The sequence below is a fragment of the Piliocolobus tephrosceles genome, chromosome 4 (genome assembly GCF_002776525.5).
Source record: "Piliocolobus tephrosceles isolate RC106 chromosome 4, ASM277652v3, whole genome shotgun sequence".
Lineage (NCBI taxonomy): Eukaryota > Metazoa > Chordata > Mammalia > Primates > Cercopithecidae > Piliocolobus > Piliocolobus tephrosceles.
The window spans coordinates 46,022,031-46,048,386 of NC_045437.1; the positions used below are offsets into that span (position 1 = coordinate 46,022,031).

At 37.1% G+C, this 26,356-nt stretch overlaps 2 protein-coding genes and 1 non-coding gene across 5 annotated transcripts in view; 2 read left to right on the plus strand and 1 right to left on the minus strand.

Moving 5' to 3' along the window:
* The window catches only part of GFM2 (G elongation factor mitochondrial 2), a 48,950-nt gene extending 28,066 nt beyond the window's left edge, over positions 1-20,884 (plus strand). For all 3 annotated transcript variants that reach the window (XM_023207977.2, XM_023207979.2, XM_023207981.2), the window contains 10 exons: positions 1,578-1,726; positions 3,071-3,211; positions 3,296-3,395; positions 4,947-5,136; positions 9,103-9,179; positions 11,771-11,909; positions 16,016-16,195; positions 16,377-16,492; positions 19,511-19,693; positions 20,326-20,884. In XM_023207977.2, the coding sequence (XP_023063745.1) occupies positions 1,578-1,726; positions 3,071-3,211; positions 3,296-3,395; positions 4,947-5,136; positions 9,103-9,179; positions 11,771-11,909; positions 16,016-16,195; positions 16,377-16,492; positions 19,511-19,693; positions 20,326-20,454 (1,404 nt within the window). In that variant the 3' untranslated portion in view covers positions 20,455-20,884. The remainder of the gene's footprint in view (positions 1-1,577; positions 1,727-3,070; positions 3,212-3,295; positions 3,396-4,946; positions 5,137-9,102; positions 9,180-11,770; positions 11,910-16,015; positions 16,196-16,376; positions 16,493-19,510; positions 19,694-20,325) is intronic.
* Positions 16,881-16,987, plus strand: LOC111539962. The gene has a single exon (XR_002730852.1). It is a non-coding gene; the product is annotated as a U6 spliceosomal RNA (small nuclear RNA).
* The window catches only part of HEXB (hexosaminidase subunit beta), a 28,358-nt gene continuing 22,805 nt past the window's right edge, over positions 20,804-26,356 (minus strand). Inside the window, exons 9-14 of the mRNA XM_023207982.2 lie at positions 25,385-25,471; positions 23,709-23,781; positions 23,101-23,275; positions 21,561-21,651; positions 21,335-21,439; positions 20,804-20,970 (exon numbers count right to left, since the gene is read on the minus strand). Of these exons, the coding sequence (XP_023063750.1) occupies positions 20,913-20,970; positions 21,335-21,439; positions 21,561-21,651; positions 23,101-23,275; positions 23,709-23,781; positions 25,385-25,471 (589 nt within the window). The 3' untranslated portion in view covers positions 20,804-20,912. The remainder of the gene's footprint in view (positions 20,971-21,334; positions 21,440-21,560; positions 21,652-23,100; positions 23,276-23,708; positions 23,782-25,384; positions 25,472-26,356) is intronic.

Here is a 26,356-nt window from a genome sequence, read left to right on the forward strand (position 1 = left end):
GGCCTCCCAAAGTGCTGGGAGGCCGAGACGGGCGGATCACGAGGTCAGGAGATCGAGACCACCCTGGCTAACACGGTGAAACCCCGTCTCTACTAAAAACTACAAAAAAAAAACTAGCCGGGCGAGGTAGCGGCGCCTGTAGTCCCAGCTACCCGGGAGACTGAGGCAGGAGAATGGCGTGAACCCGGGAGGCAGAGCTTGCAGTGAGCTGAGATCCGGCCACAGCACTCCAGCCTGGGTGACAGAGTGAGACTCCGTCTCAAAAAAAAAAAGCCATAAGTTTAAAGTTAGGAGAACATTAAGTTAAAATCACTGCTAATACAATACTTAATGGCAGTGATTTATTACTTTCAAACATACTTTACAAAATTAAAAATTGACTTTACAAAATTAAAAATTGAATCTGTTTAACTTCTGTTGAGTCAGCATTAGTTAACTACTCATTCTCTATAGTCTTTTCATCATGATAATTCCTCTAAGGATGTTTAGGGAGATCACAGAAAGTTTGTATTAAAATTTACTGTTGTTTCAGGCTACTACAATGATCATTTTTTTCAGAGCATTGTTTTCTGAATCTTTTTAAATTTTTTATTGAAACTCATTACAGTTCTTTGTTTTTGTCTTTTGACATATAGTAAGCCAGAGAAGAGGCAATTAAAATATTGATAGTAATTGAATTATGACAGATTTCTTGAAGGAAATGCTATTTTGTTCTGCCAAGGACATTCCCCATGAATTTGGCAAATTTACTCTTTATTTTTCTTTATGAAACATAAGAATTGCCAAGCAAAGTGTTTCTAAGTAATAATCTGTAAAATGAGCCAAAGATGAGCCTAGCAAATTCACTTAGTATTCATTAGAATAATTAAAAACATAAGAGCTGAAACATATTTTTGAGCCACTCAAAAGTTAGAATGAAAGTGATTTTTTCTTTTGAATGAAATGTCAGTTTTGAAACTGTTTATTTTTGGATGTTTAAATGTGATATTTATTGTACCCCATCTTCACATAGCATGATTTCTGTTTTCAGAGAGCTCACAATCTAAAGTAGGATTGACCCACCAATAATAGCCTGCAAACACACTCAAGCTTTTCTGGTTTTTTGAAATCTTTCTAAAAATTTTCCTACTTGGATTTCTCATTTTTCCCTTGGATTTTGTTTAATATGGATTTAATTTAATTGAAGAAATGATAACTCAGATGTATATAGTTTATTTATGACCAGTTTCTCTGTTAGACTATCAAGGTTAAATCATAAGTATGTTAATTAATTTAGTCAAGAAATGTTTTTGAGCACCTATTTTAACCACTTTTCTCGTTTCTGGGGATTTAGCAGTGTTTCCAGGGGTAATGCTCATATGGATTTTACATTCTAGCGAATGGGAGACAGATAAACTAATAAATATCTAACATGCCAGGTACTGATTAGTGTTAAAAAGAAAAACTAAGCCAACAAAGTGATGGAGGTGTGGTGAGGAGTGCTGTGTACATGGCTGGTTAGAGAAAACCTCTAATTTTGAGCTTCTGGCCGAGACCAGAACACAAAATAAATGCTCATTTGTCTCTCTGCTTTGTAGCTACAGACTGCAATACATAGAGTGACACTAGCTCAGACAGCAGTGCCTGTGCTTTGTGGAAGTGCCCTGAAAAACAAAGGGATACAGCCTTTGTTAGATGCTGTTACTATGTACTTGCCTTCACCTGAAGAGCATAACTATGAATTTCTGTAAGTATGCAATCACATATATTAAAATTCTTAGCTTTGAAGAAACAAGTAGGCAAATACTTTTATGAAAAGTAATTAAATCACCATTTTTTAATAATAATGGTGAGTGTTATTGCAAATGATATAAGGAACCATAGTAATTTTTGCTTGAAAGGAACATTTTTCATCTCTTGTAAAAAGAGAATATCTTACAGATAGAGCTAGGAGGTATGTCTTTTCACTGTGTAAAAGTTTAAGTGTTGACCCTGCCATCTTAGTCTTAGAAAAGTGGTATCCTGGGGATGTTTGTTAAATATTCTGTAGTTATATTTATATTCATCTAGATTTCAGGATTTTTCATAAGCTCAGAATATTTTGTGGCTATAAAGAAAGGTCATTGTTTTACCCCTATTGTCACTAAAAGCTTTGTACTTAAGTAGTAAGTCCTTTAAAATCTGAGTAAGCAATGTGTAAAATGGCAGAGAAATGGACTTTAATTATCTTAATTCTGACATTAATAACTTTTCATACCTCTAAATTGGAGAGGCATGATGGTGAAGAGCACAGGCTTTGTACTATTGGATTTAAATCTTAGCTCTTCCAAGTTGCTTAACATCTCATCTAAAAAATGCAAAGAATAGGACCTATCTCATGGTGTTCTTGTAAGAATTAAATGATTTGTAAAGCACGAAGAACAGTGCCTGGTATAGTAAGCTCTATATTAGTATTATTAAAGTTAAAAATTGGAGGAAATGGGAATAAGATTGGAGAAATTCTGTCACAGAAGTGTTTAAACTACTTTAAGTTAGGAACTCCTTTGAAACTAATGAAAATATGGAGCTCTCCTTAGATGCACAAAATTTGGCAATTGCAGGAGAACTCAATTCTAAAACTTACCAGTGATCACCAGTTTAAGAACATCATTCTATTGTGAGTGTTGGTTATGTGAACAATTTCAAGTTTATAGTATAGATTTTTATGGTTATGTAAGAACAGAAAGTGGAAGGATAGCATAAAAGCAATAATTGGAAAGTACCTGTTTATTTACCCTGTGCTGATTTCTTGATAAGTGGTATGATATTCCCAGGTGTAGTCTTCATGGAGAGAGCTCTTGGCAATGAAATTATTCGCAAATAGAGGTGATATTTGGAAGATAATCCATTATTTTTAGTTTTGAGGAATTAATGGTAAGATCTCTATTGAGTAATTTAGTCAATGGAAAAAGAGAGTTATGTAACAAAGATACTTAGTGGCTCTAAGTATCTCTACTAGAAGATAAAAGAGATCTTTGGGGACATGAAGGGTAAGTTTCTGCAGTTATGGGAAGTATGTTTTATAGGCCTTTTTGGAATGTTTATTTTATAGGCAGTGGTATAAGGATGACTTATGTGCATTGGCATTTAAAGTTCTCCATGACAAGCAGCGAGGACCACTGGTTTTTATGCGCATTTACTCAGGCACAATAAAACCCCAGTTGGCCATTCATAATGTTAATGGAAACTGCACGTAAGTAGAAGCTTAGTTTACTTTATAAAACTGTACTCATTTCTTTAAAAATACTTTTACTAATATAAAATCATGATTTTACAGGGAGAGAATAAGTCGTCTGCTTTTGCCGTTTGCTGACCAACATGTAGAAATCCCTTTGCTGACTGCTGGTAACATTGCTTTGACTGTTGGGCTTAAACATGTAAGTGACCAAATGATTTCTCTAGGAAATAACAGCTTAAATGTTTAATTACAAGTAAGCAACTTGTAATATCAAAAACCCATAAACAATCCAAATGTCCCTCAATAGTAGAATAAAGAATATTGTGGCATATTTATCAACATGGCTGAATCTCATACATTTACTAGGAAGAAAAGTAAATTACAGAAGACCACAGACAGGATGGATTGTGTTCATATAAAGTTGAAATCCAAGTAAAATAGCATACTGTTTATAGGTATTTATGTATATACATATATGTGTGTTTTAAGTTTATATAAAATATTGTTTTGTTCCCATTGGGTTTATTCCTATCTTGAGCATTGCAGAAAATTTCACCTAGACTTACAACTGATCAGGTAATAACAAGATGTTTTGTTAGTGAAGGCTCCATGAGAGCAAGGATTTTTGTCTTTTTTGTTCATGGCTCTACAGTCCATAGATCAGTGCTTGCATATAGTAGACATTCCATAGATAACTGTAGGATGAATAAATGAAAATACTTGATGTTGTATTTATTTTTGATAGGTTAAAACTAAGGATTGTTCATTTATATGTATTAAATAAAATATAATTTTCTCATTAACCTTTATGTAGTAAACATTGTTATTTTAAACATTTTAACTCTTCATGATTAGTTTCAAGTTTGAAAATCCTTCAGTAGCACGGTGGCTCACGCCTGTAATCCTAGCACTTAAAAAATTAGCCGGGCGTAGTGGCGGGCGCCTGTAGTCCCAGCTACTTGGGAGGCTGAGGCAGGAGAATGGTGTGAACCCGGGAGGCAGAGCTTGCAGTGAGCCGAGGTCGTGCCACCGCACTCCAGCCTGGGCGACTGAGCAAGACTCTGTCTCAAAAAAAAAAAAAAAAAAAAAAGAAAATCCTTCAGTAGAAAATTCCTATTTGACTGGTTACTGAACTTTGGAATGTCCCCTCTATCTCCCTGAAGGCAGGAGCTCCTTGTATGTATTTAAAGGAGCTCTACAAATACGTTGGGACTATTGCTCTAGTAGGATTGTTTTTACAGAGAAGGAAACTGGCACAGAACTTCACAATATAAAAGTTTAAAAGTGAAATTATAGTTTTTAAAAGATAACTGGGCTCTACATGGAAGCCGGCAATCTGCACAGTTAAGGGTATTCTGGTTAATTATTTTAGTTAATAGGAGATTTTCTGTAAAAAAGAATAAATTCTTATGGGTGGTAGAACACTCTAATGGACTTCTCCCTAACCTGTCTTGTTATGATTAAAAATTTAGGAAGGTACATTTGTTTTGCCAAATAATTTTGGATGTGTATGTGTGTGTGTTTTATTGTTTGTTAGAATTTATTACAATAATATTTTGAATAGAATTCTTATGCAAGTTAAATTAGCTTTACTTACACAGTTATTAATGAGCTTTTTGAATTTTATTTCTCTTTTACATTCTGATGAAAAGAAAGTGCCACCAAAAAAATTCTTATATTGTGATTCTTGGTGGAAGATGAGCGCTTGCTAAATGCCACTTTTGTTCCAAGTCATCTTGTTTGCTTGTAGACTGCCACTGGAGACACCATTGTCTCATCCAAGTCCAGCGCATTAGCTGCAGCTCGTAGAGCCGAAAGGGAGGGAGAAAAGAAGCACAAACACAACAATGAAGCAGAGAGAGTTTTATTGGCTGGAGTGGAGATTCCAGAACCTGTTTTCTTCTGTACCATAGAACCCCCGTCAGTGTCTAAGCAGCCAGGTATAAATGGTCATAGTGTGTCAACTAATTAGTGCTCTGATAATTTATATAAAATAGTTACAATATACCCTCAAGAGATTTCTTATGTGATTGAGGTAAATTTTATCTGAATATATTGGTAAACATTTCCTGTGGTTGGTCTTGTTTTTTAAGATGTTTCGATTTTTACAAATGCCTTCATTTTTTTCTCTTCTTATTTCTTGGCCATTCTTCTCATATTCTTCCTTACTCTTGTAGTGCTATCTATGGGATTCTAAGTAACTGGTCTTAGAACTGCCCTTCTAATATATTAGATTAGACAGTAACTGATTCATAACCCACTCAGTTTCTCATCATCATGTATAAAAATGCTGTTTTACCTTGTTTTCTACCTCAACCTCTAGAACTCAATGAAGAAATTTGTGTACTGTGGATAACCTCGTTTGAACTTTTGTTTGTTACTTTGTTCTTTAGCATTTTAGCTCAGATTTTTTCAGTGGCTTCTCATTACTTCTAGCACACACCCAAACTCTTCAGTGTGGTATGTAAAGCCCATGATTCCAATTATAATTTCCAATTAGATTGGGTTACATATAGCAGAAAACCTCCAAATAACAATTGCTTTAATAAGACAAAAATTTATTTCTATCTCATAACAGAAGCCTTGAATTGGTAGCCAGGGATTAGAGTGGCTCCACAGTGTTGTCAGGGATCCAGGCTCTAATCTTTTTGTCTTATCTGAGTGCATAATTCCTGCAGCCTCGGGTATCACCTTGGAGTTGCTGACAGCAGAAAGGAGTAAGGGGAAGGAAGAAGATATACCCCTTTTCTCTTAAGATTTCTTCTATGTCATTGGCCAGCACTGAGACATATGGCCACCTGTTGCAAGGAAGTCTGGTAAAAGCAGCCTTTTAAGTAGGCGGCAGCAGAGTAGAGTGGAAGGCTGCTAGTAGCCTCTGCCACAGCCTTCTTGTCTGGCTTCATTTATTGAAACTTCCGCCTTCCTTTTGACTCTCTTCTTCAACCCAAAGAAAAATAAAACTATAGTACCTAGCCACACGTTATGCTCCCACAGTAAAGTAATTGTGATTTCCTGAAGATACTGTACTCTTTTTTGCATCACTATTTCTCTTCTTCTGTTCTCTCTTGCACTATAATAGTAGCCCATGATCTTACCTGCCTGGAAAACGTTTACCCTTTCTTTTTTTTTTTTGAGACAGAGTCTCACTCTTGTTACCCAGGCTGGAGTGCAGTGGCATGATCTCGGCTCACCACAACCTCCGCCTCCCAAGTTCAGGCGATTCTCCTGCCTCAGCCTTCTGAGTAGCTGGGATTACAGGCATGCGCCACCACTCCTGGCTAATTTTGTATTTTTAGTAGAGACGGAGTTTCTCCATGTTGGTCAGACTGGTCTCAAACTCCCGACCTCAGGTGATCCACCCACCTCGGCCTCCCAAAGTGCTGGGATTATAGGCGTGAGCCACCGTACCCGACCGTTTACCCTTTCTTTAGGTCTCATCTCAAGCATCACACTTTATGAGGCTCTCACTGAATTCCTATATTAGACTGTTTAAGGACAAACCTTCTGGTTCTAGAGGTGGCATTAGAAGCTCTTTTTCCTTTGAAAACAAGTTGGACTCACAGATTATAGGAGGAAAAATGCAATCTCTGTTGCCTCCCCTTGTCTTCCTGAGGACCCTGTGGGGAGAAAGGAAGATCCCTAGCCCAGTAGAGGTTACAGTTGCTTACCTCCCCAGATGGAGTTCACATGAAAGAAATCTGAGTATAGATGTAAGACAGCCCCACCAGTACCGAAGGAAACCGAAACTGAGTCTTTTTGTGTCCACTTTGCTGAAAGAACAGCATTTAAGTTAAAAAGGGCCTAACAACAGTTTTTCTGTTACTTTAAATGCTCTGAGGCCAGTCAGGTATAGTTTTTACTCTAGTGGAAAAGGATCAGGTGATGATGAATCTGGCTGCCTAATTATCAAAGTTAACCAAGCTGGTTATATCAGAGGTGACCAGGCACTTAAGAGCAGGGGCTGCCCAAGCAAAGTAACCCATGGATTCTTTGAAATATATTTCAGAGTCATTTTATATTTCAGATGCAGCATGAGCACCTAAATTCAAATTGTGGGCTTTCAGTTAAATTGCACCAGCCAGTTTTGCACCTAAGAATTCAAGCCTTTAACTACTTTAGGAGAAAAAGTTTGGTATCCAAAGTCTCATTAATGGGCATTAGCTTAGGGGTCCTGAGCCCCCAAGAGGAAGGGATTTACCAAAGCTCCCTTACTTAGACTTCTTTCAGGCAGATGTACATGTTTCTTTTTCTGTGCTTTTATTGTACTTACCCCATAATCCAGTTATAACCCTTGATACCTGTTAAAATGCTAACATTGTAAATATTTTTAAATGAATTTATTTTACAGTAAAGTTACTTTTATTCTGAAAGTCACTTAGTGTCATACGCATGTACTGTCTTTGAGTATCTGTATGTGCTTAAAATATTATCTACAATAATGCCTCTTAACCTTGAACATGCATACGCATCTCTTGGGATTCTTGTTAAAATGTAGACTCTGACTCAGTAGGTCCAGAACCTAAGATTCTGCGTTTCCGTCAGACTCCAGGTGTTACCAGTGTTGCTGGTCCTTGGTGCCCACTTTGGGATGTCAGGGGTCTAGAACAGTATTGTCCAGTAGAAATATAATGTGATCTACATATATAATGTAAAATTTTTTTATAGCCACAGCAAACAAACTGGTGAAATAAGTTTTCATAGTATATCAAAATATTATTTCAGCATATAATCAGTATTAAAATGTATTGCTGAGATAGTTTACATTCTTTTTTTCATGGTAAGTCTTGGAAGCCTGGTGTTTATTTTACATTTACAGCACTTGGCAGTTAATAACATTAATACCTCCAAATGGCTAGTGGTTACCATTTGGATAGTGTGGGTCTAAAATGCCTGATTTGTATACCTAAGATACTTTGAATGTGTGACTGATAAGGTTAGCTCATTAATCCAGTGCTCAGCTCTTTTCTTTAGCTACACTTTGTCTGTGGAACTTCTAACATATTTCTTTTATAAAAAGAGGTAGAGTATACTTAATTGAGTGTATTAAAATATCACTTTAGATGGCATACTTAATACCATCTAAAATATACATTATTTTTTCTGTGGTTGTGATAATTCATCATCATAGAGTTATACTAATACCTGTTTATTCATGATGTAATTTTAGCCTCCTTTTGGTACTTCATTATTGCCAGTTTTTCTGAAGGCATTTTACTTTTTTGTCAGCTCCTAAATTGATCTTTGGAAAATATAATCAGATTATGTTACTGTTCCTTTTAAAACCTTTCAGTGGCTTCGCAGTGCAAACTGAAACTTTTCACCGTGGCCTACAAGACCTTACATGATATGATCCCTGCCACACATCTCCTTCCTCATCTGATGCTATTCTTCCTTTTGTCCACTGATGTCTAGCTGCTAGTTTTCTTGCTCTTTTTCCCAACAGCACATTGTTCCTTGTGTAGCCATTCCCTCTATCTGGGATTCCTTTTCTTCAGGATTTTGCTTATAGTTTGTTTATTCATTTCTGTCTTTGCTTAAATCACCCCAGAGAGGCCTTCCTAGACCACTCAATCTCAAGTAGCCTCCCATCATTATTATGTCAGCTTATTTTTGTCTCTGCAGTATGTATGACTATTTGAAGTTTTCTTTTTTCTTTCTTTCTTTTTTTTTTTTTTTTGTGTAAAGATGTGGTTTCGCTATGTTGCCCAGGCTGGTCGCAAACTCCTGGGCTCAAGCAATCCTTCTGCCTCAGCTTCCCAAAGTGCTGGGATTACAGGCGTGAGACACCACGCCTGGTTGAAATTTCTTTTTCAAAATTTGTTTGCTTATCCATTTATTTTGCCCACTAGAACATATAATTATTTTTAAAAAATGAAATGTAAATATAACAGTTGTTTATCCCGTAGATTTGGAACATGCATTGAAATGTCTTCAGCGTGAAGATCCAAGTTTGAAAGTGAGGCTAGATCCTGACTCTGGACAAGTAGGTATATTATCGCTTCACTCCAGAAGCCTTTCTATAAGAGTGTGTGTGTGTGTGTGTGTCTGTCTGTCTGTCTAAAGCACTGATTAAGTCTGTGCCCTGAAAGAAAAGCCTTTTTAAAATTCTCTCATAATACTAATTTCTGCTTTTATGTTGACTATCAAGCTAAATAAGCACATTTTCCTTAATTCTCTATATAGTTAATTACACTTCACATATATAAACAATTCTCCAACATTTTTTACCCCTCCTGAAGACAGCTTTTTGTGAAATTTTGAAATCAGGTTTAATCAAGACAAAGCCTTGAGCCTTTTATGCTAAGGTTTATAAAAGAAGCATACTAGGAGGATTGGAAGGTGCTTTTGAAGACAGTAAAACACCTAAATTGGGAAAGAAGTGATAGACTACAGTGTAACAATGTGAGAGGAAGTAAGAGTGTTAAAGTAGGTGCAGAACTGCGCTGTATAATATAGCACAGTAGAACAGATGTTTTGATTCATCAAGAAAAGGTTAAATTACATTCTGCATCCTCTTTTTAGGAGGATAGGGTGATGTTTATATAAGATTTTAGAAGGAGTTTCTTAAGTTTATAAATTTGTCTTTAAAAAGGATAAACTGACATAAGTTAACCTGGAAAGCATAGATTACTTTATTTTCCCAAAATGCTAGCCAAATGAGGTAGTAATTTAGTTTAATTGATACTGAAGAGTATGATAATCGTAATTAAAACAGAAATGTTTTATTTTAAAAAATCGATTATTTAAATAATCGAAATGTAATCCCAGCACTTTGGGAGCATCGCTTGAGCCCAGGAGTTCAAGACCAGCCTGGGCAACATACGGAAACCCTGTTTCTACCAAAAAAAAATAAAAATAAAAATTAGCCAGGTGTGATGGCATGCACCTGTGGTCCCAGCGACTCAGGATGCTGAGGTGGGAAGGTTGCTTAAGCCTGGGAGGTCAGGGAGGTCAAGGCCACAGTGAGCTCTGATCATACCACTGCACTCTGGTCTGGGTGACAGAGCAAGACCCTGTCTTGAAAAAAGTAAGTAAAAATAAATGAAATAGAAACTGGCACTACATTTAAAAATAACAGCAAATAATACACAAATCTACCAAGTAAATAATTAAGTCTGTTTTTCAGTTCCTCCATCTCATTCTGCAGGGTAGCCACTGAAAACTTGGTGAATAGCCTTTCACAGTTTTATTTATTTTTTTGAGACAGAGTCTCGCTTTGTCGCCCAGGCTGGAATGTAGTGGCACGATCTTGGCTCACTGCAAGTTCTGCCTCCCGGGTTCAAACAATTCTTCTGCCTCAGCGTCCCGAGTAGCTGGGATTATAGACATGCGTTACCACGCCCAGCTAATTTTGTATTTTTAGTACAGACAGGGTTTCTCCATGTTAGTCAGGCTTGTCTCGAACTCCCAACCTCAGGTGATCCGCCCACCTTGGCCTCCCAAAGTGCTGGGATTACAGGCATGAGCCACAGCACCTGTGCCTTTCACACTTTTTACCCAAACATGTGTTCTTCTGCTGTGCTGTGTTATGCAGCATAATATATTTTTGTAAGTATATATGTACAGATATCTATAAGCAAGTCATTTTATTTGTATTATTTTACAACTATTTCCCCCAAATAGTTCACTTTGTAACTTAAAGTATAGCAGTCCTATACCAAGTGATTTTTTTAAATTTGTGATTACAGTTTTATTACAGCAAAAGTATTTAAATTAGGATCAGCCAAAGAGACACATAGAGCAAAGTCTGGGAGGGTTTTAAACCTTTGCAATGCTTCCTTTATCCTCAGGGACATGTTACCCTCCTGGCAGAGTATTGCCAACCAGGGAAACTCACCCAAGCCTTTGGTGGCCAGAATTATTATTGGGGCTTGATCACATACTGTCCATGTCGTTGACCTTTAGTCACCAGTCCCTTCCACAGATCCAAGCGAATACACTAATACCTTTAGTCCTCATTGGTTCAAAAAAGATAAAAGTCAGTTTCTCCCTCATATGAAGGTTCAAGCTAGTCTGAAGGTTTTGACTGCTTACAAAGCTGTAAAGTGCCCTGGATGGTTGGGAAATGCCCATGATGTTGGGAAAGGTTTTGGAGAAAGGTTATTCTGCCCATTTACAAGGTATAGCCCTCATTCTCATGTGTCATGACAGTTGCCTACATTTTCGTTAAGAAAAGGGCTTTACTCTCCTCTTACAGGCACCACCCAGAAGCTGTCCACATCAATTATATTCATCTTCCACTGGCCAGAAATTTGGCTTTGTGGTTGGGAAATGTTGGTATCTAGCTGAGTGTTGGCGTCATTAGTCTTAGCCAGATGCCACTTGCCCAGCAGATAATTTAACTATCAAAGAAGGAGGAGAGAATGGCTAAGTAATTCACTTTTTATTGATTCATTATTCCAGTCAGAAAAGTCAAAAGCAATGTTTTGATGTAAGAGCCCCTGGCCAAAACAAGAATTACAAAGGAAACTAATTAATGAAAAATAAATATATATTAACGTCATACTTTTATATAGTGTTCTGCAATAAATATAATTTACCCTTAATCTTTTATTTCCTTCCTCTGGTAACCAGACTGTTCTGTGTGGTATGGGGGAGTTACATATAGAGATTATTCATGATCGAATCAAGAGGGAATATGGACTGGAGACCTATCTCGGGCCACTCCAGGTGGCATATCGAGAGACCATCCTAAACTCAGTTCGTGCCACAGGTAAAAAGTAAAACATTTAGGATTTGCTTTTTCTCTCTGTCTTTCTCTATTTAGTTGCTTAAAGCAGTGTTCACAGTCACTAATGTCTTCTATCAGAGGAGACGGTTTTTATGTATGTAGGGGTTTTTTTTGTTTTTTAAGATTTTGTTTTGAATACAGAAAACCCTATTTCATTATCACCCATAACATCTCCTGGATGACCACTCGTCAACCAAATGTGCTTTTCAGTGGTCATGGAATAGAGTAAGCCATTGAAGTCGATGGCTTGTCCCAGTCCTCACTATCAGAACTAGTCTAAGAATTTGAAGTCAATGTGTTATTTTTACTCTATAAAGTAAAAGTAGAAAGTCAGTTTCAGTACTTAATAAATAGGATTATTCTATGCTGATAGTAATCTTGAGAAAGTATAGTTTTTATACTTCAGTTCCCAAATGTAAAAATTCATAATTTTTCTACATATGATTTTAATTTGGTTCCCTTAAGCCAAAAAACATGACAACAATTATTGCTACTCACCCCCAAGAAGAAAATGTGGACAGGTTTGTGGGAAATTGTTAAAAAAAAAAAAAAAAAAAAAAGACATTTAGGATAACCAGGTACTTTCAAGCTGCTCATTAGTTTGTGAAAAGTCCTGATGGTTACATTTCACTGAAACTTGAAAAATTAAGCAGAATACAGGAGCAAATAGCATGAGGAGTGCTCTTTCTGGACTGTTTATCTGGAAAAACTAAAAATGCTAGAGAACTCTAAGTAACAACTTTTAATATCTGAGCTGACTAGAATGTAATAGAATTTTCCAGAGGTCAAAAAGGAAGCTGGAGTAGTAATCTGGGGAAAGTCAGCAATATAGGCTATAGTTATTCTAGAAGAATCTGTAATCATCTCTAACTAGTGCTTGAGAGCCATATCCTCGTGGAAAGAATTAACTAGGGAAAGTCCTTTCTGCAAAAGCAGAGGGCAAGGAAACTTGCTTGTCTGGCTCTATGGTAAGGGGACAAGGTTTCTGAGAATTTGTAATCATAGGCTTCTGATACAGGTCTTTAGCCTAAGTTCATAGAACCAGTGTGCCCTGAAAAACTCCAGACCAAGGAGAACTTAGTTCTTCAGTGTAAAGTGCTCATGGCTTGGTAGTATCCCAAGGAACCTGGAGAAAAGGGCTTCTCCAAAGACATCAATCAACCCAGGCCTCAAAGAAATGCCACACATGGCCAGGCGTGGTGTCTCACGCCTATAATCCCAGCACTTTGGGAAGCTGAGGTGGGCAGATCATGAGGTCAGGAGTTCAAGACCAGCCTGGCCAACACGGTGACCCCGTTTCTACTAAAAAAACAAAAACTAGCTGGGCATAGTGGCAAGTGCCTATAATCCCAGCTACCCAGGAGGCTGAGGCAGGAGAATTGCTAGAATCCCAGAGGTGAAGTTGCAGTGAGCTGAGATCATGCCATTGCACTCCAGCCCAGGCAACAGAGCAAGACTCCATCTCAAAAAAAAAAAAAAAAAAGAAATCCCACACATTAAAGAATATTACTCACAATAAAATTCTCTTTAAATCACAAAACCATAAGAAAAAGCACAATGAGCAAAAAGGCAATAGAAACAATAGTCACACCAGCAAAGGCTTCAATTATTGGAGTTATGAGATGTAGAATATACAAATACTATCTTTGAAGAAATAAAAGAGGATATGGAAAGTACAGTTGACCCTTGAACAACATGGGTTTGAAGTATGTGTGCAGGTCCAGTTATACATGGATTATTGTCCTGCCTCTGCCATCCCTGAGACAGCAAGCCAAACCCCTCTTTTTCTTACTCCTCAGGCTACTTAATGCAAAGATGACAAGGATAAAGACCTTTATGATGTTCTACTTTTACTTAGTAAATATATTTTCTCTTAGATTTTCTTGGTACATTTTCTTTTTTTCTAGTTTATTGTAAAAATACAATATAAAATACATATAACGTGTTAATTGACTATTTATTGGTAAGACTGACTTCCTGTTAACAGTATTCTATAGTAGGTAAGTTTCAGGGGATTCAAAATTTACACATGGATTTTTGACTGCATAGGAGTTTGGCACCCCTAGCCACCACATTGTTCAAGGGCCACTTGTGTTAGTAATGAACAAGAAACTATCAAAACTAGGTGCAACGGGCATGATCTCTCACATATGTGGAATTTCTAAAAGTCGAACTTGCAGAACAGTAGAATGATGGCTACCAGAGGCTGAGGGTTGGAAAGCTGGGGAAAGGAGAGATGTTGATGAAGTGGGGTACAGAGTTTCAATTGGACAGGAGAAATAGGTTCTCATGATCTATTACACAGCACAGTGACTGTAGTTAATAATGTATATTTTAAATCTTCTTAGTACAAAGAAATAAGTTTTTTGACATGATAGATGTGTAAATTTGCCTGCTTTTTATCATTCTATGATGTATGCATGTATTGAAAGATCACAAACCCCATAAATATATACAAGTATTTGTTAATTAAAAATGAAATAAAACATTAAAAAGGATAATGGAATATCATGCTATGTGTGAGAGAGGAAATGGTCAAAAAATGATGGTGAGGGGGGTATATAAGGACACAGGAACCAGCTTGAAGAGACTCTGCTGGCCAAATCTGGATTAATTTGAATACCCAGATAAGTATAGATCATTGTGAAAAAATAATTTCTAAGTTCATACTTAGAATAATACATAGATAAATAGGGAAGAAGAGGGAGGGTTATTCCTTATAGTGGAATGCCAAGTGCTGACTGTTAGATGTTGGGGAGTAGGGCTGGAATCGGAAAACAGTCCAGACGACTCTCACAAATGTGGAACAAAAAAATTGCCATATACATATAGCATAACAAATTCAAAATGAAGCAGAAGTAAACTATTGCTTAGGGATACATGCATATGTGATATAACACTAAAGAAAATAATGAGGATAATATATGATAGTGGTTGCTTCAGGAGGCATCTAGATATTGGTAATACTCTGTTTCTTTAGTAGTTTTAGGTTTCATGAATGCTCATTTTTAGCTTGTACATAAATTATGTATATAGTTACTCATATATAAACATGTATATTTATATATAAACACGTATATATTGAGACAATGTCTTGTTCTGTTGAGCAGGCTGGCATACAATGGCAAGATCTTAGCTCACTGTAGCCTTGAACTCCTGGGCTCCAACAATCCTCCCGCCTCAGCCTCCCAAGTAGTTAGGGCTACAGGTGTGCAGTACCACACCCAGCTAATTTTTATTATTTTTTTACAGAGACAGAGTCTTGCTGCATTGCCCAGTCTAGTCTCAAATTCCTGGCCTCAAGTAATCCTCCCACTTTGGCTTCCCAAAGTGCTGGGTGGGATTACAGGTGTGAGCCACCACACCTAAGCCTGTATAATTTTAAATAGAAAATGTTTCACAGTATAAACATGAGCTTGAAGAGGAATTATGAAGAATTATAGACTATAATTAATTCTTAGTTTTGATTTGGGCCATGAGTCAGTGCATTACATGGCCCCTCACATAAATACGGCATGCTTCTGTTTTAGTAAAATATTGGAGATTGTTGGTTGTTGGCAAATAAGAGATACTGTTTTCAGTCTTACCAAAAACATTTTACTAGTTTTTTGGGAAAGAAATAGTAAACAGTAAGTGCATAAAGTATTGCTGGAAAAATACGCAATGTAAAACTTTTGTGGGTTGTCAGGATTTAGAGTTAATTTTCATTAGCTTACCTTTTGTACTTTTAAAGGTTTTATCATTTAATTTTTATTTAAAAGTTTGTAACTAAAAGGATTTCAATCACCTACAAGACGTTTTGAAAAGTTTAAAAGTATAATCTTCGTAACATGTGCCTCAGCATACCTTAATGTTAAAACAAGAGGTGATACAGAGCAGGTTTTAACATTGATCAATATAGAAGCAGATGCTTTGTTGGTAGAGCATTTTACTCTGATTTTTACACTGTATTTAGTGCCATTGTTAATATTCTCTCCCACTTTATATTTTATGAGACCCTGAACTTGTTGATGATAATTTTGCTGTTTATAGCACCTTGATACCTTTCCAGAATTAATTCTGAGGTACAATATTTAATTTGTTTATAGATACCTTAGATAGAACTTTAGGAGATAAAAGGCATCTGGTGACCGTAGAAGTGGAAGCAAGGCCAATTGAAACATCGTCTGTTACGCCAGTGATTGAGTATGCTGAAAGTATCAGTGAAGGCCTTTTGAAGGTCTCCCAAGAGGCCATTAAAAGTGGAATTCACAGTGCATGCCTCCAAGGTAAGGCGCTCAGATGAGAGTAAGCATTAGTATCACACTCAACCATTTAATCATCCTTATAGATTATTTCAGTCTTTTTCCTAACTTTGTTAGTGTTTTCTCCCTATTCCTTTGCACTTCTCATTACTTTTCACTACACATCAAGCATAGCTATATGATACAATTTTTTTCCCTTGTCTAGGACCATTGCTTGGATCCCCAGTTCAAGATGTAGCAATTACTTTACATTCCCTGACAATTCATCCTGGTACCTCCACAACTATGATTTCTGCCTGTGTCTCAAGATGCGTGCAAAAGGTACAGAACTATCCTAATCTTTATGGCTTTCAGGTGACTTTTCTGAGTATGGTACCACTGATCTTGCAGACAGCTGTGTTTACAGAGCCTTAGCTTGTGTCTTTGCCTCCTCAGCCTTTTGGTCAACAAGAGTTCTTATCGTGGAGGATCTTTTGATTTCTTAATCTCCAGGCTTTTATTTCAAAGAGGATCTTATACTCTGATAAAGAGGCAAGCTTCCTTAAGTGGCATTTCTGTTTTCCCATCCCTGACAGAGGCAAGCATGGTAGGTTTGACTGGAAGACAGATCTGAGGCTAGCTTGGCCCAAGATGGACTGTAATCTAAAGAACATTAAAGATCCAATATGGTTCCAATTTTGGATATTGTTATTCAAATAAGATTGCCTTAGTGCTTGCTTCAGCAGCACATATACTAAAATTGGAATGATACAGAGAAGATTAGCATGGCCCTGCACAAGGATGACATGCAAATTCGTGCAGAGTTTCCATATTATTTCTCTACTTATATTAAATTATAAGATTGCTTTAATCAAGGACCATTGAAACCAGTTAAGTCCCACTGAATAACAGATTCAGGCTAAGCACCTTCTCTTCTCAAAGCATCAAGCAATGTGGTCTTCTTGGTATGGTTATCTGGGGAGTTTATCCTTAAGTGTCATGGACTCTCCACTTCCTGCCTCATTAACCTACCAGAACTGGATTAACTCCCAGGAGTGTGGTATGCTGAATGCTGATTCCATGCATTCCTCTCAGCATTGAACTACCCTAATTTTTTAAGTGATTGATTTTGCATTATTTATACTTGCTTTTATAGCCATTTTCTAATACTTGGACTGTGTTTGAGACCCAGTTTTCTGTAATTGTACTTGAATCTATAATTACAAAGTTAATTTAAGTATCCTAAGCCCCTGACTTAAGAAAGCCAAACTTAATATCTCTTTCACATGAGTTTAAATTTATACTTCTTAAATAGCTTTTTGATTAAAAACAAAGCTTTGAAAAAATAGTTTAAATATTGTTCACTTAATAGTTAGAAATGTTACCTGCAAAGTAGTTAGTAGTTATGACTATATTATTGAGAAAATTCACCCTCAAGTAATTTTTTTTTTTTTTTTTTTTCCCCAAGAGACAAGGCCTCACTATCTTGCCCATGCTGGTCTTGAACTCCTGGGCTCAAGCAATCTGCCTACCTCAGCCTCCGAAACCCAAAGTGGTAGGATTACAGGTTGTGAGCCACCATCATTACCTGTCCCCAAGTAATTTTTAAAGTTTATGGGAATCTGAAAAATAATGTTTCTAAATTGACACCAAGCCCCCAATATATTGGCCTGTCCTTCAAAGTGTAACATGTCTTCTAAAAATAAAGTCTGTATTTCTGTGTTCATTCACCTTTTTAATAAGATTATGCTAGAGAACAAGAATTAACTTTATGGGAGCTTACATTTAGTCTTTAGTTTTAATTCATTACTTCAAACAAAATACTCCTCATGGAAGTACTGCTACCCTTGTTAAGCTTCTTGTAATGGGGAGTCTCCTTCTATCTGCTTGTAAGTACTTCATGTATTTATTGAGTCATCTGTGTTGTGCTTATAGTTCACCAGGCACTGAGAAGGACACAAATAGGATTAGATTTTATTCTACCTAAAGGAGCTTATGATTTCGTAAGGGAATTAAATATAACCAAAGTATTAGATAAAATGGGCAAATGCCATGAAAGTAGGAAGTAGGGAATTGGGGAAGATTCTTGGAAATATTTGTATTTGAGCTGAGATGATTTTGGAGGACTTGGGCACGGTGGGGGACCTTCCAGACAGAGATAAGAGTCCTTTTAACTGTATTATCAGATGAAGGCAGGGGAGTCGTGTGTTGAAAAAGTAAAATAGTGTCAGACTGTAGAGAAACCTTTAAAAACTACATTAAAGAGTTCGAACTTTGTTCTGAGAATGGTGGAGCATAATTTAAAGGTTTTGAAGGGAGAAGTATCAAAGTACAGAAGGAATTTGAATAGGGAAGAGATAGTTGAGGACAGGAAATGGACTAAGTTTGACCTAGGATACCAGCAATAGGAACAGCGGAAAAAAAAAATCTTACAGCTTACTTGGGGAAAAGGAAGTCAAAGGTGAACTGAAGACTACTGATGTCATCATAAGAAAAAGGGATGTGTGTAGAAGTGTTTGGAAAAGAAAATGATGAGCTCAGTGTGGGACATGTTGGAGAGCTGTAGATATTCAGACACTATCCCAAAGCAGGCCAATGGAGTACAAGACTGGAGTACTCAGAAACTATGGGCTGCATAGGATTTAAAGTTTTTGAGGAAGCCATGTTGAAGGTGTTTTTGAAGCTCTCCAGATAGGTAATATTGCCAGGGAAAAATTATGAAAAGAGGACTAAGAACAGTTCTGTGAGCATGGTATGCCCTAGATACACAGAATTCAATCCTTTTCTTTATTGTAGCAGTTTTTTCTCTTAATTTTTACATCTTTTTCAATTCCATTATTTTATTCTGAAAGGCATTTTCAGTTTCCACAGTCTTTATATGCGTATTCTTCTTGGCCTTTGAAATCTAAGATTCTAAATAAGAAAAGATTTCACATAATGTTTCTATTACCTTATTGCATTACATTTTTCCAAGCTCTCCCCTTTATTGCTGTCTATGGCATGTGGCATGGCATGGATTGTAATTATAAACATCAGGAACAGCAACATGAGTTTTAAATATGAACAAATGAATCTTTGAAAGGGGAGGACTTCTGTGACTCTGACCACATGTTCACAGTCATTTTTTATAATCAGACTTTGCTAAACACCCCTCCTTGCATCATACCATACAAAAGATCTATAAATTATGTTATCATGCTTATTATACCAGCAAATATTGTAGTTGTTGACATCTTATAAAATGTTACCTTTAAAGAGAGAGTTAAAGCAAGCTTATGTCTTTTTGTATGAGCTCTAGGCTTAAGAGTATGGGCAGTATTTATTTATGAAAGATAAGTTAACAGTCTTTAATTTCTTTAGGCTCTGAAGAAAGCTGATAAGCAAGTTTTGGAGCCTCTGATGAGTCTTGAGGTTACAGTAGCTAGAGATTATCTCAGCCCTGTCCTGGCAGATCTGGCACAAAGAAGAGGAAACATTCAGGAAATTCAGACTCGTCAGGACAACAAAGTTGTTATTGGATTTGTTCCCTTAGCAGATATTATGGTAAGTACTTTGTAACGGAAAAGTACATATTCTTCTTAATTCAGGGGATATAATATACCAGTGAATAGACAATCAGTAACCTAAAAGAAACATTAAGGCTTTGATTTACGGAATAAATGTTAAGTTTCAACCAGCAGGAATGGTTAGGACTTTGAATTTAAATTGTTGGGAAATCCAGGGATTCTACCATTACCAGGGGGTATTTGTAGTCCTACAAAGCTTGAGATGTGCTGTACCAAAATGTGGTGCCAGTCTATATGATCATTTTTTCCCTGCCAAGCATTTATCTTACTTCTACCATTGTCAGTTTTAAGGCAAGTTATCATTCTTCTCCCCTATCAGCCTTTTCTGCTCCAGGACAGGCACCTGGGTTGCCAGCAGAGTAGTAGGAAGGGCACAGCCATCTAACAAATACGTCTGTAGCATACTTGCACTACTCTGCTTTCTGTCCTCGATATTTTTATATCTAACTTACCCTGAAAAAAGTTAAATGACCTGTTTGAAGGAAGTGATATAGCTAAGCCACATGAGTGGCAACATCACTTTTCCCTAATAGTCAAAAGATAATCAGCAGGAAGAGAAACTTGAGGCTTAAATTTGATAATATAAATGACCTAAATTATTTTGCTTAGGGTTATTCAACTGTGCTTCGAACGCTAACATCAGGCTCAGCTACTTTTGCCTTAGAACTATCTACTTATCAAGCCATGAATTCTCAAGATCAAAATACACTGCTCAACCGGAGAAGTGGTTTGACCTAAATGTTTTAGTTTTTGGAGAGAAATTCAGGAGCACCTAGCTACTTCATTTTCAGTAAGAACAATTTTTATTGCACAAATAAAGTACTGTTTCAGTACCTTCAGAGAACTAGATAAAAGATATAACTTAAGCTTTGATAGTGGCGCTGGAGCCACCCGTTTTAATTTAATGAGAAATATGCTTTGATGTTTAAAGCCACTGTACCTGAATCATGCTGTTCATCTATGAAGTTGTTACTATTAGTAGCAAACACTCAACTCTTCGGAAGAGTGCTATCACGAAGGTGTCTTTAAGCTTATCTCAAGAAAGATGCCAGGCCTCTATATGTAATAAGAAATAAGAGGGTCAAGGTTCAATCAATAAAAATATTTTATTCAAAAAAGTCTAATATCTTATTTTACATGATTTCAAAATAAAGTTGACTGTAGTACAGATTGCTGTGCCTTTTTCCCCTCCATTTTTACATGTTCTCATGGTTACAATATCCAGCATAAAGAGGTTGTGCAGCTATTCCACGTCTGTAGATAGATAACATGAATAAAGATATTTTAGGTCTCATTTATGTCATCTTAGAAATTTACATTAGAATCACTAAATCACAGCATTACTGAAAATAAGGGAAGAAAATTAAAGCAACTCAAGATGGAGTTCGAAGTTACACCAAAATTTTTTGTATCTATAAAACAGTCATAAGTCTGAATATATCTTCTTTACAGGTATTATTACCTACAAAAAAATAATTCCTGGTTTCTTCTAATTATTATTTCTTAGGTAACACACATTTCTATTTATAGCAAAAGAAACTAGCTAACACTGAATAGGAAGGCTAAAAATCACACTGGACTTAATAGTATCCTAGCTTGAGAAACAAATATTTCTTACTCAACCATCCTGCAACGGTGCCTTGTCAGTCTGTCATAGGCGCCATCCATATCTCTGACATCTTTGGAGCTCCAGAGTCTCTCACCAACAGCACTTGCCCGAGGCCTAAAATTTAAACCACACATCCCCCCAAGCAGTTTATGTTTAGTACTTTTGTGTTTAGATGGAGAAGGAAAGCTAAGGCACCTTAATTCTTAACTCTAATGTTATCATGTAAATCCCATACCATAATCTTGGAGTGAGGTTAGTTGCATCCACATATTCTCCCCATAGACAAGCTTCTCCACCAATGAAAAGTTGTTTCTGTTCCTGAGTACCTAAATTAAAATCATTGAATTGATATAAGTTCAGAAGCTCAAAGCTTGTGCACAGAGGCAATATTAATTTCTTCATCAAGATTTGTTTCCTCTGTCTTTATCCTAGGGCAACACATTTCTCTCCTGTGGTCAGTAGGACCTTGGGAGATGTTAATGGTTGTGGCACAAAAAAGGTGGCCCCTCTTCCCCCCTCCCAAAAAATAATGGTTGCAAACTTTATTCCCAGCCCTGACCCATGGTTCACAGTGTGTGTTAGCCCCATAGATTAACGTAGTGGGCCAGTATTAAACAGTTTTATTTTGGTTGTATGCAAACTTATCTGGACACCAGAAACCATTTTTCAAATCCCTGGTTGTCTATTTAGTAGTGTGCCAGGGAACATAAGTTGGAATACTAGTTTTTTAGTGGACTGTGACCATTCCTGCCTTTAATTTCTACCTCTTGGCATTTAAAACAAAAATTGAATACTTAATTTTTTTTTTTTTTTTTTTTTTTTTGAGATGGAGTCTCGCTTGGTCACCCAGGCTGGAGTGTGGTGGCGCAATCTTGGCTCACTGCAACCTCCTGGGTTCAAGAAATTCTCTGCCTCAGCCTCCCGAGTAGCAGGGATTACAGGTACCCACCCCCATGCCCGGCTAATTTTTGTATTTTTAGTAGAGATGGAGTTTCACCATCTTGGCCAGGCTGGTCTTGAACTCCTGGCCTCATGATCCACCTGCCTCAGCCTCCCAAAGTGCTGGGATTACAGGTGTAAGCCACTGCACCCAGCCACTTAATGCTTTTTAAAAATCAGTAATTATCACTTTTGGATCCTCATAAAATTCATTGTATATAAAATTACCAATTAATAAGACCTATGGTTCTGAAACTTTTTTAAATACCAAAATCCTTTTTCAAGGATTTTGTACTAAAGGCTGATGTACAAAATTGGACAAAGTAGAGTGTTCTTTATGAAGGGGATCTGACAGCCTGAAGCTCCACCCTTCAGATGTCCCCTCCTGTCCCATCCACCAAGGATTCTACTCCTCAGAATCCTAAGACAACACAGCCTGAAATCCACTGAACTAAAACTGTAGCTTTGGTTAGGTGTCTTACATTGGAGAAGCAGTTCAGAAGAGGGCATATAAGGTTAATGCAATCAAATAGCTTTAGAATGTAGAGAGTGAGGAGTCATCATTGAAAATGGAGATAAAATCTAGGGGGATCTATAATACTTTTGAAGTTCTTGAATTTAAGCAACTATATGGTTTCTTGAGAGTTTAAAATGATACTGAGCTTAAAGTACATAAGATCAAGGATCAAACATAAAAGGTAAGTGGTAGGTGATACCTAGGTAAGGATTTCTGGGGTGGGAGGTTAGGGACTCATAACACAAAGGTAACAATGGTTGCTTCACTTACCATCAGCTTCACAGTAACCCACAACACTTGGACCAACTGCTTCACTTACCACCAAAATCAAGAGGTTCCACTTTATAGTATTTCCTCCAATCTTGTCCATAACTAATCAAATCTAAGTACCAAGGAGCAGAAAGGATTACAGGCAAGCCAGACGCTGTGACTTTGCTGAGTTCCTCAGGATACGCGTTGTCTTTCCATACTTCAACTATTGTGCCCGGCGCAAGCTATTAACGTTACAAATTGCAATACATATTATTAAGCGTAGAACATAGTAGATGAAATTGAAAGTTTAAGGCATTATTACTAGCAACATAATTTTCTAAGATCCTTAAAAAAAATCTGCACTTCCTTTGTCCCCTTCAGAGTTAGTGCCCATGTGATATTCATTTTAGAGACTTAAAATGAAAAGTTTCATCAACCTTAAGTTTGGATATTTAACTTTTGCTTATATATGGATACCACTTAGGTTCAGTTAACTAAGGCTGAGACTTGCATTTTAGTCTCATTTCTACCAAACTTACCTTGGAACTGTGAGGTCCAAGGTGGTCACTAACCACACTGGAAAGGTAATACTAGTAGTTAGACTTACAAATTCCCAGTTGCCCCAAGAAAAATAATGCTCTTACATTGATCAGATGCAGTCTTCACAATGCTCACCTTCACTTTATCATCAAAAACCTCCTGCCAGACAATGGATCCCTTGTTTATGGTTGCAATAATATCCAAAACCCTAGTATTACAAAAAAATTATAGTTATTTTAGATCACAAGCTTAACAATCTGTTTAAAACATGTACATTTTCTATCAAGGATTTCTTGCATTTTGAGAGGTGCCTTTCAGTATAGTACAGCTTTACAGCAGAAGCAGCTAAAGTTGGGAAGTGTCACAAGTACTTCCTCCTTTTTAGCACATGATATAGAACCTACCATAGTCTGGAGGTTTAATAATCATTTGCTGAATGAATGAGTTAAACATACCCCTAAGATAGGGAGAAGTGGCCTCAAATCCAGTTGGTAGGCAACTCAGGAAATTGTACAAGCAGCAATCTGTTAAAATTTTATGACTGTCTTAAAATGATAGGGACCATGATCTAGCCTGTCATATCACATAAATTACATGTAAAAGTTGCTGACAGTCCCCAAATATTTACAGATATTTAGACAATGCCAGGTGCTCTGCAGATAAATAAAATTTAAATGCATTACACAAAAAGCTGAATAGGCAAAGGCTGGAACCTGGGCTTGCCAAATAAATGGTACGGCATAAGGGTTGGCAACTACAGCTTGCAGACTGTTTTTGTATGTCTCATGGGCTAAGAATGGTTTTTATATTTGTAAAGCTTTTTTTTTTTTTTTTTTAAGTTTTAAAATTTGAGTTTTTGGTTTATTTTTTTAAGTTAAAAGAAAATTGTATGTGGCCCATGAAGCCTAAAATCTTGACTCTCTGGCCCTTTACAGAAAGTTTGCCAATCCCTGTAGAGAGCAGCATGGTCTAGTAGAACTTCCTGGGATGGAAATGTATATATATGCACTTTTCAGTATGGCAGTCACTAGCCTCAGCTGGCTACTGAACACTTGACATGTGGCTAATGCAACTGAGTAGCTGAATTTTTAACGTTCATTAATTTTAATTAATTTACATATGGACAGACACCTGTGGCTATGGCTACTGTACTGGGTAGCACAGCTATATAGTAAAATAAATGCTCCTGAAATTGACAAAATGGAATGAATTTCAGGGGCTGGATGGTAGTGAAGACTTCACAGGGTAGCCAGGGCTTCAAGCTGAGTTTTATTGATTGATTGATTGATTGATTGAAACAGAGTCTCACTCTGTTGCCCAGGCTGGAGTACAGAGTGCAGTGGTGTGATCTTGGCTCACTGCAACCTCCACCTCCCAGGAGATTCTCTCTCAGCCTCCCAAGTAGCTGGGATTACAGGCACCCACCACCACGCCTGGCTAATTTTTGTATTTTTAGTAGAGATGGGGTTTCACCGTGTTGGCCAGGCTGGTCTCACACTCCTGGCCTCCGGTGATCTGCCTGCCTTGGCCTCCCAAAGTGCTGGGATTACAGGCGTGAGTCACCATGCCCAGCCCAAGCTGAATTTTTAGAACAGATGACTGCCTTCCTATATTTCAACAGCTATTGGAAAATACTTGGAGTCACCATGTTACTGATTTAAAGCAAGCAGTGGGTATTGCTTCTTTTAGTGATTTTTCACATCTACACTTAGGCAAAGGATGTAGAGAAAATGTAAAAATAAAGCACATTACTAAATAAACTTTTACAAAAAGCATTAATAAAAACAGAAATAGGCTTTCAAACAACTTACTTTTGAATGTAGAAAGATTCTAGTTTTTTAAAATCTTTGCCAAAGCCTTTTTGCTTCATGAAATCTTGAATTTTTGGATTTGATTCCCTACAGCAAAGAGTGATTAAAATTTCATTAGAAGTTTGATATGCTCACTTTATTATTTAAAGCAATATATATCCTTAATATCAGTTGTGCAGACTTAAAACTATTAAAGTTTGTAGGTAGTAAAAAGAAGCCTAAAAACTTAATTACAAGTTATCTTAATTATCCATTGCAAACAGTTTTTTCAAGAAGCTGACTTCCCATAAAAATGGCTTTCTTTACCTTACCACCTTTCTCCTCCATCTAAAGCTATTTGCAGAGAGAATTTTTCTTTGAAAAATCTTTCCTATTTAATCATCGATTGCCCTCTTTCACTAAAGTTGTTCTCATTTCACAGTAGTCTTTTTTTGAATCTCCATTTTCTTCTGCATCTTGTTTTCCCTTAAGCTTTACTTTGCCATACCACCCAAATGTACATTCTACAAAAATCTACCATCTCAGGAGTCATGTTGCCCAGTTTAACCCTTACAAGCAGGCATGTTACTCTTAAGTCTTCCTTACGGTATGGAGCCCTCTACAGCTACTTCAGTGCAACAGGTTTTTTATTCTTTTTTTTTTTTGAGATGGAGTCTCATTCTGTCACCCAGTCTGGAGTATAGTAGCATGATCTCAGCTCACTGCAGTATCTTCCTCCCGGGTTCGAGATATTCTGGAGTATAGTAGCAAGATCTCAGCTCACTGCAGTATCTTCCTCCTGGGTTCGAGACCTGCCTCTCCTGAGTAGCTGGGATTACAGGCACCTGCCACCAAGCCCAGATAATTTTTGTATTTTTAGTAGAGACTGGGTTTCACTGTGTTGGCCAGGCTGGTCTTGAACTCCTGACCTCATGATCCTCCCACCTCGGCCTCCCAAAGTGCTGGGATTACACGCTTGAGCCACCGCACCCA